Source organism: Crotalus tigris, unplaced genomic scaffold (genome assembly GCF_016545835.1).
Source record: "Crotalus tigris isolate CLP2741 ecotype Arizona unplaced genomic scaffold, ASM1654583v1 scf7180000020265.513298, whole genome shotgun sequence".
NCBI classification, from domain to species: Eukaryota; Metazoa; Chordata; class Lepidosauria; order Squamata; family Viperidae; genus Crotalus; species Crotalus tigris.
The window spans coordinates 111,230-122,667 of record NW_024097936.1 but is presented as its reverse complement, the minus strand read 5'-3'; the positions used below and the strand labels follow the sequence as shown (position 1 = coordinate 122,667).

General features: G+C 38.7%; 1 protein-coding gene across 4 annotated transcripts in view; it reads left to right on the top strand.

Moving 5' to 3' along the window:
• The first annotated feature begins 4,328 nt into the window (after positions 1-4,328).
• The window catches only part of NNT (nicotinamide nucleotide transhydrogenase), a 57,702-nt gene continuing 50,592 nt past the window's right edge, over positions 4,329-11,438 (top strand). Inside the window, exons 1-2 of one of the 4 annotated variants that reach the window (XM_039366369.1) lie at positions 4,329-4,566; positions 8,176-8,377. In XM_039366369.1, the coding sequence (XP_039222303.1) occupies positions 8,227-8,377 (151 nt within the window). In that variant the 5' untranslated portion in view covers positions 4,329-4,566; positions 8,176-8,226. Of the gene's footprint in view, positions 4,567-4,619; positions 4,878-6,730; positions 6,751-8,175; positions 8,378-11,438 lie in introns of those variants that run through there. The other 3 variants (XM_039366370.1, XM_039366371.1, XM_039366372.1) reach the window with 3 other exon arrangements.

Genomic DNA, 11,438 nt, shown 5'->3' with positions numbered 1-11,438 from the left:
ACAGTCTTCCAATGTTCTTATGGCACCCCTTCTTAAAAGATATTCTATCCTTCACAAAAACTTAAAGGGATTGGTCTGGTTTTGCTCAGAAGAAGGACCACTAGGAAAACTACTTTTTCACATTCTTGCCAAGTTAACTACAGGTAGTCCTTGTTTTACAACATTTGTTTAGAGATTGTTTGAAGTTCTAACGGCACTAAAAAAAAAGTGACTTACAACTATCACAGCACCCCCACGGTCATATAATCAAAATGTGGGCGCTTGGCAACTAGCATGTATTTAAAATGGTTGCAGCATTCTGGGTCATGTGATCACCATTTGTGACCTTCCCAGCAAAGTCAATGGTAAACCGCATTCCCTAATGACTGCATGATTCATTCTTAGCAACTGTATGATTTGTTGAACTATAGTGACCAAACACCCCCATAAAATCTGGTATAACTCACTTAACAACCATCTTGCCTAGCATTGCCAATCTTGATCCCCATTGTGGTCGTAAGTCAAGAACTACTTGTATAGGCACGTTCATGAAGTAACTGGGAATCAAATTCAATTTGAATAATATTTTCTTTATTACTATTATTATTTGAAGATGACTTTTCCCATTGCTGAACAACTTGTATACTGTAACTTGGATATTTTAACATTTATCTTAAATCTATCTTTTGATGTTTAAAAAGCAAGAAACAATTGTGCTTTGGTCCGAGCTTGCTTAAAGCCAACACCAACATTGATTGGAGATAATTTCTTCAAGTAATAGTGTAAGCCTAAGAATGTTCCATCTTTACTAAAACAAGCCTTTGTCTCATTATGTTCAGAGATACTCCTAGCAAAAATGCAACCAGGAAGCAACCCTATCATCTTTAATGAAAAATGAACCCTACCATGCTTCATTAAGGCTATTCCATGGAACAATTCAGAGGATCTTGTTACTGCAAGCATGTATCCTTTGGTCTTATAGTTTCAACACACAGACTGGTTTACGGATTGCCCTACATCATAACGTGTGTTTTTGATGCAATCTGATTGTATTCATATTGCAAAAACCAAAGCTGGCTCATGGATTGAGACTGTAGTCTCGTATTATCATATTTTGTTCCACTTGGGCAACATAGATTAAATGCTAAAGCAAGAAAGCAAACAAACCAGCCCATAAAAATCTGGCTTATGTTTGAGATATCTGATGATCTCATTCTTTTGCTTTCTACCTCTGTCATTTCAAAGGCAAGGCCTTCCAGTCTTGTTCTTAATTTTTCTTATGGCTAGTCTGTCTTTTTTTCCCTTATACCTGACTCATATTTGCACCTAGATTTATAATGTGAGGATAGAAATATATAGTGTTATCACTGGGCCCATATATACTTTGCTATCTTATATTCTGTGTGCTAGAATTTAGATTCCAGGAAGATGATGCCTCTTAGAATGATTTGATGAATGACCGACAATATATAAGCAAAAGGTTCATTATCTGCTTTACATATAAAAAAATGCAGTCCGACAGTTTTAGAAACAACAGTTTTAGAAACAATTCAGGCACTATTTATTATTTATTTGCTATTTTATACTCTATCTTTTTGGCAGATTATTATTGTATTACTTTTGGAATAATTTTTGAAATAAGTTTAACCTAATAGATACTGGAAAGATGTTATATTAGAATAATATACTTCTTGCTTGCAGGTTTATAATCCCCCAAACAGGGAAATGAATGGGGAGACAGGGGGAAACAGGTATAGATATCATTTTAAAAAACTGGGCAAGTTCCTACAACAATCTCAGTTCACTGATAGGAGACATTTTTATTCCAACACAACCTGTTTAGAATTTTAGCCATTTTCTGCATTTCTAATCCAATAATAGCTCATAATTCAGAATGCTCAGCACTGCATTTTTCTTGATTTTGTTATTATAATCTATTTGTAGAATTATAACATTGGAAGTACTCTAGATGTCAATTCTTCTCTGAGAACAAGATTCATTTAAGCATTTCTAGCAGATGAGCATCTAGCCTTTGAAAGCATTCAGGGAACACTTTGCCTCTTCATATTCCACCCTATTTTACTGGCTGACAGCTTGTAATATCAGAAAGTTTTTCCTGATGGCTACCAGTTTTAGTTTTGGTCTTCCTCCCTGGGCAACAAAGAATAAGTCAGCTCCATCTTTTACATGACAGATATTTAAAGATGGCTATCATATTTCAATCTCTTCTATTGAAGAGTTTTCACTGATCCTGTTAGGGTTTGCTTCTAAGCCATTCATCCTTTTGGTAATACGCTTTTAAACAAACTCCAATATGCCACTCCCTTTTTTTGAACTTTACTGCCGAGAACCAATATTGCAAATGAGGTCTGACTAGAGCAGACTAGAGTGGCACAATTACTTTCCATGAACTGAATTCGATGCTCTTGTTAATGCACTTGAAGATAGTAGCTGCATCATACTGCTAGCCCACAGTTCATGTTTTTGTTACCCAAATGCAGAACTTTACAATCTCCTTACTAAATTCCATCCTGTCAATTTCAATTGCTCAAGCCTGACTAGAAATAGTCCGATTTACAACCATTCATTTAGCAACCATTTGAAGTTACAACAGCACTGAAAAAAGTGACTTAATGATGGGTCCTTAACCATTGCATGTGATCAAAATTTAGGCATAGTTCAGAGCTGTCAAACTCGCAATGTCACGTGATGTGTTGCAACATGTCGCAACTCTTTTTCCATTGCCGGAAATGGGGTGGGCACGGTTTCGGCATGATGATCCGGCCGATGGGCTGGCAGTTTGACACCCCTGCCATAGCCTCCTGGGGTCATGTGATTGTCATTTGTGACATTCCTAGCATGGGGAAAATCAGATTTGCTTAACAACTGCATGATTCATTTAACAACTGACTGCTTAACAACCATGGTAAAAAAGATCAGAAAATGGGGTGCAACTCATTTAACAGCTGCCTTGCTTAGCAGTGGGAATATTGATTGCAGTTGTAAGTCAAGGATTACCACTTCAAGTTTAAAAATACTCCCTCTCTTCTGAAGCCTTAGTCACCTCTCCCAGCTTTTTGTCTAGTATAACCAAGAACTTCTAAAGTAGCCTTTGGGTTAGGCTTACAAATTAAGGTTATTTCCTCACTAGTGATCTATATTCAGCTATTACTGAACAGAGCATAGCAGGCCTTCTATTTCCAACATGAGGATTGGGTTAGGACATATTATACCAGCAGATACTTTAAGTCCCTAATGAGGAAATGGGCAAAAAGACAACAATGTAGTTTGACTTAGCATATTACTTGTTCTAGTTATTGGAATTTGTAATTCATGGTTTATGGCATGTGTAAAAAACAAAATATTATGGTTTATATGCACTATTTTTTTCATTTCAGCTTCATTTTATCAGTTCAAAGGCTATCAGCTTTAGAGGTGGGGTTTTTTTTTTAGGTGGCGCAGCAGTTAGAGTGCAGTACTGCAGGCCACTTTAGCTGACTGTGTTCAGCAGGTCAGCAGTTCAAATCTCACTGGCTCAAGGTTGACTCAGCCTTCCATCCTTCCGGGGTAGGTAAAATGAGGACCCAGATTGTTGGGGGCAATGTAATTATATATATACATTGCTTACTGGTGTACACCGCTTAGAGAGTGCTTGCACTTAAAAGCGGTATATAAGTCTCATAAATAAATAAATAAATAAACTAAAGCTAGGACTTCATTAGGAAATGTCAATCTCTGAACACGTTAACATAGGGAGAGAATCATCTGATTGGATCACATAAATCGTAGGAAAACGATTTTAAGATACTTTCAACTTGGGTTTCACCTTCAGGCGAGGAAAGTGGCAATGAATTCTTTTCTGAAACGTTATTTTTTGCGCGGTAGTCGCGGTTCTGTAATAAATCGGTTCTTTTCAAACTGGTACGCTTTAAAAGCGCTCCATTCGTCCCTAAGTAGCCAAGCAAATGAAGGGAATCACCCCTCACAAGGAGGGTTTTGGCTTGTTGACTTGAGCCGCCGTCTCCCGATTTCAGCAAAGCACTCCTGCTGAACTAAAAAACAAGCCAGACGAAGGCACAGAGCTCTGGAGTGGAAACACCTCAAGGATTTCTTCTGCAGGAAGAAAAGGGGAGTGATTTCCCCCCCACTCCCTCCTGCCTTACCCAGAGAAGTCTTCCTCCTCCTTTAAGTCTTCCCCGAAGAAGCCACTTCCTACTCTACCGCAAAGACGGTGACAGACCTAAAACGCTTCTCTTCCCTTTCGCTGTGTAAACTGCAGAGCGAGCCCATGCGCACTCGGGCGGGCGCAAAAAGGAAAAGCAAGCCGCGCCGCCCCCTCGCTTTGAAAGAGCGTGACGTCGCCTCCCGCCCTTCCCTAACTCGCTTGGCCGAGGTTGGGCTCCCCTCCAGCCTTGCGTCGCCGGACGGGAGGCTCTTGCTCGCCCGGCCGCCCCGCCCTCTTGGCCCGGACCTCGCGCTGGTGGCGGCGGCGGCGGCAGCTCTCGGCTTCCCGTCTCGAGCCGGCTAGGGCGAGCCGGGGAGGTCGGCACAGTTGCCGCCGCATTTGCAAGGCTGGGCGCAGAGGCGGTAGGTAGTCTTGCTCTCGCCTCTCTCCCCCTCTTTACGCCTTGGGGAGGGGAGGCCGGCCTGGGGCAGACCGTTGCTCGCTGCGGATGCCCTGGGGTGGGGACGAAAGCGGTTCGTCCTTTAATCCCCCGCGCGAGGGCCATCCCGCCGGCAAGCAGCCTTGAGGTTTTCTGGAGGATTTTCCTTGCACTCGTTGCATCTCCCCCCAGTGCAGCCGAGCGCCCACCAGAGAGGTACCGGGAGGGGAGGGAGAAGCGATCGCAGGAAAACCTCAGCCGTCTCCTGACTGTGACCGAGCGCAGGACAAAGAGGTTAGTTGTCCCTTTCCCGAGCCAGTTGTCGTTCATGCGCATAGCAACGCGGGTTCGGGCAAAGGAGGGGTCACAACCTGCGGTGACTTTACCCCCTTCCTCCAAGTTGCAGAAGGAGGTAAAACAGCTGCTTCCCAAGCTGCCCTCTTGTTGGATGCTGGACGGAGTCCGGGATCGGTCTTCTCGCGAGGAGGCTCCTTTTATGGTCCAAGAAGTGGAGCTTGTCCTGCCTGCTAAGTTCTGTAGAAAAAACCTCGGTGGGGAATCTCTGGGGCGCGTCTGCCCTCTCTGGGCTGCAGGGTGGGAAGGTCTGGTATCCCCACGGTCCGTGCAGAAAATAGGAATGTGCGCGAGCAGTCACCAGAAATATAAAAATCGGCGTGCCTTCTAAAGAAACAAAAGTTATTTCGGTACCACTAAAGGAGAATATTAATTTCAGTTGTTAGGAAGTGGGAGATGAAAAACCAGGTAGCAGGAATCTGACTTTATGCAGTTTGAATCGGTGAATGCTGCAGGTTGCAAAACAAGAACACCCCACCCTGGAAGAGAAAGTCATTAGGTTTTCTCGCGGATAGAGGGCAACTAAAGTCAACCACGGTCGTGTTTCTGTTACGTGGAGGTCAAACATGCAGTGGGAATGGTGGCAACGACCTTGGTTGAGTCTTTTATCAGCCAATATTTAGTGAGGTTTTTAAGCACAGTGAGTAGAAGGGGCTGTGGGAAGAGGAAGACTTAGGATTCTTCAACAACTTTTGAGTTTAGAGAGTCACACCCTTTTAAGTTTTGAGATAAATAGGAGGACCTATTTTTAAATTTTGCTTTAATGAATACTGTCTGTGAAACTGTCTTGACTTCAAAAGGGGCAGAACTCTCAAAATGTCTTGGAAGATGTTAAAAGTTTTTAGTTGGGCTGTACCTCCATGCATACTGCTTTGGTGGATGCCTTTGTAGAACTGTGAATGTGTCTTGGATTGAATGTAGATACTTCTGCTATTCAGAGCTAATGCAGACAGTCCTGCACCCCAGCAAGACAGGAAAAGGAAATATGTGCCTTCATGCTATTAGAAATGCAGATGAGAAAAGTGTAATAGGGTGTATTTCTTCCAGTAATTCTTAGTGCATAACCAGGAATTAGTGACCTAAAAATGTACACTAATTGCTGTCTCTATCCCCATCTCTTAACTGCAATGTTCAGAATGAAAAAAAGTACAAAAAAAGTTGTCCTAAAGCTTATCAACTTTTTAAAAATACTGTTCAAAAATTCATGAAGATGAGCTTTAGATGGTATTTCTAATTGGAAGTAAGCTTTTGAAGTAAACAGAATGTGTTACATATTTAGACCCCATAAATGAAAAACTAATTCTAAATTTGCAAGTACATTCCAAATAACTCCAAAAACAGTGACAGAATTTTTTTTTTTTAAAAATATATATTTGGATGGTTTAAAGATTAAAGCACGCCAAAACTTCTGTTTCAAGCTTCTGTTTAAAAAGTTGGGGGACTTGAAACAGATTGGACAGTGACCGCAGATGGTGTAAGTTAAAAGTTCACAAACTAAGGCAGCTTTTACAAATCAATGAATGAACTTGGCACCTGTTGGAGATTGACAGAAGCTGTATCCAGTCAGCTATGCCTAGGCAGATTATGCACATCCTTGTCGTTAGCAGACCAGCGATTGGAGTTTCCTTTGAATGAAGAATTCAGCTTCCTGCATTTGCGGAAGATTTGGTAATGCCTCATTAGTCAGGGCACTAATGTAGGTTATTGATTTAAGGGAATTCTTTTATCTGCCAGCATGTCACTCTTGAGAGCATAGAGGACTACAAATGATGTTAATTTTCTCTTTGCTGGAAAGAATATGTGTTCTGAATGTGTGAGTACGTGGCAGAAGTCTGTTTTTCAGTGTTAGTGTTTTCTATTTATAGCAGTTTCCTTAGAAACTGTTCATGTTGCTGTTGGAAATGGTTACACATATATTTCTAGTTGAAATACTATTACTGTATCTCATTGTTGGGTAGCTATATAATATTAGCCAGCTTACAGTGAACTTATTTTTTAAATGAAAATGTCCATGATTTGATTTATTTTGAAAGCTTAGAATAATTATGCATTTTCAATGCTCAAGCATTTTTATTAGGATGTTTAATAAATTGTGGTAGGTGCATGTTGTATATTGCTAAATATGCAGTAGTTGTTGATATATAGGTTATCCCAAAAGCAAAACTTTTATTCGCTATCATGCTAGCTTGTGTATTGCTTGAATTTATTGTGGGTATCAGTATACTGGAATGCTAGACTCCACTTTAAAATCTTTTGAATGTTTGTATGGTTAGATTTATGTGTTAACCATTCCAATGATGAAGATTATAATTACTGTACCTAATATAAAATGCTTGCATTGGCAGTTGTATGAAACATACTTTAGAATAGCTCAACAGATCTGTGCTATTGGCTACCAACTATGTACAGTTGGTGTTTTTTTTTTGAAAATTCTTCATTGTTTATCAGCCTTTGTTTTCATGGTTGCAATTTGTTTAATCTCCATGTTTTGGGTTATATGCAGTCCAGGTAGATAACCAAAAATACACAGCTGAAGGTTAATAAAGAGATGAAATTTCATCCCTTTCCTAACATAGATAAAATACACAATTTGAAATATTGTATTTATTGCAACCAACAAGTACTCTTTTGATACTTTAAATTATTGCATTTGCTTTTGAGGTGCAGCTGTGTAAGTAATTTAAATACAAAAATGTAGTCCTAATCTCTGAAGTAGTATAACTTTACATGCACGCACGCACACACACACATTTAAATTATCATGAATCACTCTTGGTTTCTTTACTAAAAATTAGGAGGAAATTTCAAAGGGTTCAGACACTAATCTTTCCTATTTTTATTTGGCAACGGTACTTTGAACTCTGTACTTTGTACTTGAAGAATATGTCCTCTATCAACTCTCCTATTGAAATTAGATGGAATTACACTACATAATTGTGTATATGTTAGCTTAAATTTTAACACTGATGCAGTGTTAAGTCATGATGAAATGCAGTCTTTGTTGTGCTTTGGCAATCATGTTCTGTACATTTTCTCAAAGTGTGTATTTAAAACAATTACTAAATCATACGTATTTATGGAGAAAAGATTTATTTATCTTGTAAAATTTGCCGAACAGATTTTAAAGTCCAAATCTATTTTGTAATCTTAAACTGGGCTTTTTTTTAGCAATGACCCATACTTTTCAAGTTTCATGTGTTGTTATTTGCTAAGTTGAATTTTTTTTTTTTGTATACAGGCAGCTGTGCAACTTCCTAACGTGTAATCTTGCTTGCTGGATTTGGGCAATATGGCAGGCATCCTGCGTACAGTTGTTACTAATTTCTCCGAACCCCTTTTCAACAATGTGATATGCCATAAGGTGAAGATTGCGAAGGTGCCAAGCTTGCGGACATTCCTTACCCACCAGGTTCTCTGGTGTAAAGCAGCTATCAAACCAGGTACGTCAACTAGTTCTCAGAATTTTAGTTTAATTCTTTCTAGGGTTAAAACATACGAAGGCCACTTACAATATATTTTTCTGGCCTTCCAGCATCTATCACACTAATAATATAAGAAAAAGAATCCAGGATTCAACTGTATTCTACAAGAATCATCGTTCCTTTAAAGATAAGCAGCAGACTTTGGCTATGTTCTAATAGAATTTCTGAAACTTGATTCACTTATTGCGCTAGAAGAGTAGGATGTGAAAGGCCTAGACATTTACACCCTAAAAAGAAAGACAACTTTTTTGTATTCCATCTCTAGAAGGTAACTGCAGAAATGTATTCAATATCACACCTTTATTATTTTTACAAATAACTCAAGGCAGCAAACATATCCATCACACCTTCCTCGTCCTATTTTCCTCACAAGAACAACCCTGTGAGTTGGGTTAGACTGAGAGAGAATGACTGACCCAAAATCACCCAATTGGCTTTTGTGGCTAAGATGGGACTTGAACTCAAATAATTGAATAATAGGCATTAGTAATCTGCAGGGCTCCTTCACCATATCTCAGTTCAGAAGGTTACCTTGGAGAGAGGGTGGGAAATTAATTTTCCCAAGGGGCCATGAAAAATTTGGACTGTTGTGGAAGACTGAACCAATAGGAGTGTGAAGGTTCATAGGCATGTACACATGCATATATGTGAATCAAAATAAGGGCAAAGAAGTTGTATTTTGTGTGTGATGTACATTTATTTATGTTTGATTTCTAATTTCTGATTGACCTTATGCTGGCTGGACAGGACAGCCAAAGGGCCAGATATGGCCCCAGGTCTGTCAAATTCCTAGGTCTGGTTTGAAGGATATAAGCTGGGTGTGTGCATATACTCTTTACAATTATGGTAGTGATGTACTTTCAGAGGAAAACAAAACACTCCATTTCAGAATTAGCATTTAGAACTTATTCAAGAGCCCTGTCTATATTAATGTATGTCTTTCAGAGGTTCTTTGTACTACATAAGCTCTTGTTCTTTGATTGTAACAACTGATACTTTGTTAACAAAGACAGTAGTTCTCCTTGAGAGTATGTGCTTCAGAAATGTGTATGTGAATTAACTAATCTGTTAGCCAATTATCTAGAACAGTTCCTAGATGAATGGGTTGTTAGATAGTTACACAATACAGTCTTATTGCAAACTGGAGAATCTCCTGTATTAATGAAATGGGTATGTGTCCTTGCATGTTTTATAATTTAGCTGCAGTGGCAGAATTTCTCAGAGCACATTTTTGCACTTATGTGTTTTAAAGTGATTTATATAGTTTGGCATGGGACCTACAAAAATATTCATTCATTTTCCTACTGTTGTTTATTGCTTTCCCCAATCTAGTCCCAGATGTATTGCAATTGTAGCTCTCATTGTTTGCTTGGGATTGAAAGAGAAATGGCACCATAGTCCTTGATTTATAATCATTCGTTTAGTGACTGTTGAAAGTTACAACAGCAGTGGAAAAGAGATGCTGGACTTTGCATTTATGCAGCATCCTAAGGTTATGTGATTGCCATTTGTGATCTTCCCAGCTGCCTTCTAACAAGCAAAGTCAATGGGGGAAGACAGATTTGCTTAATGACTGCAAGATTCATGTAACCATGTCAAAAATCATAAAATTGGGCATGATTCACTTAACTGTCATGGTTCCGACAGATGAAACTCTTCAAAAGAACTTTGAGGCATTGTTTACCTTAAAGAATCTTTTATTTGAGAAACAAAGTATCGGCACTACATAGTTGAAATCAGAAACTAAATTCCCCTCCTCTGGATACAAAGTAACAAAGTGCAATTCCCTCCTCCAATAAACCGTCATCAATCACATTTCCCAATTAGCTTGAAGTGTGGGCTTTCTCCCCAGCTCTTCAGCCCGCCAATACACTATCAGCTGTGGACCTAATGTCCTTGGGTTCCCACAACTAAGTTATTATGACTAACTGGACTCTCATCCCTATTCCTCCTCCCAGCAGCAACTAATTCTAAAAGCAGTAGAGAAAATGGTTGCATTTCCATCTGTTGTCAAAGCAAGAACATCCGATGTTAGCAGTGTTGACATTAACCATGTTGATTAGTAACAAATTCTGGTCCAGATTGTGGTCATATGTCAAGGATTACCTGAACAACTAAAGTGTAGCTTTAAGTTTTTTCCCATCTCTATTTTGCAATAGGAAATATGACATTTTTGTTTATATACTACAGTTCTGTAAGTACTCTTACCATGTTTGAATAGTCTGTTAATGAAATAATATAGGGATATATTAATATATCCAGTCCGAATGCACATATGAAAAATTATAGGGATCACTGTTTTTATTATTGTGCTATTTTCTGAGATAGTAAATGGGAAGGAATGGTGAAAGCTATCTTGAATGTGGAGGATTGCCTCTCGGCTATGAAAACTTCACGCTGACTAAATTTGCAAGCTGTCAACAAGTTTATTAAATCACTGATGCCTTAAGAGATTACATTTTTTTCCAGTACAGAATATATTCAGTAATGTACTAAGAAATATTTTCTTGGCATTTTTAAAATAATAGGAACTCCATATGAAATATAACAAGAGCCTTACGGCTTCATACATTTTGGAAAATTACTCCATACTTGATTAATGTGATTACACCAGCCTGCTTTTTAAAATCCATTAAATTAAGTTATATAAGTGGAACAAAAAAATTACAGTCTCACCTATCAACATTTTTGAAGAATTTATGGGAGCTTTGCAAAGTTTAATCTACAAAGTTAAAAGCATATTAGTGAATATTTTAGATCTTATTTGAGAAACGTGATTCTCTCGAACACTCAAGGTACTGTATGAAAGTGAAGTTTATGTAAATGAATCTACTTAATGTAACTGTATAACTTATTACTTGTCCGAATAGACTTCTAAGTACTGTAATACTGCATCTCACTATCAGTTTTCATCAAGCCAGTATTGATGTTGGTTTCCAATTGGTGGCAAAGACTGATGATGAGCACCATCGTATTTTATGTATTTAAGTATTTATTAAATTTATATAATGTCCCTCAC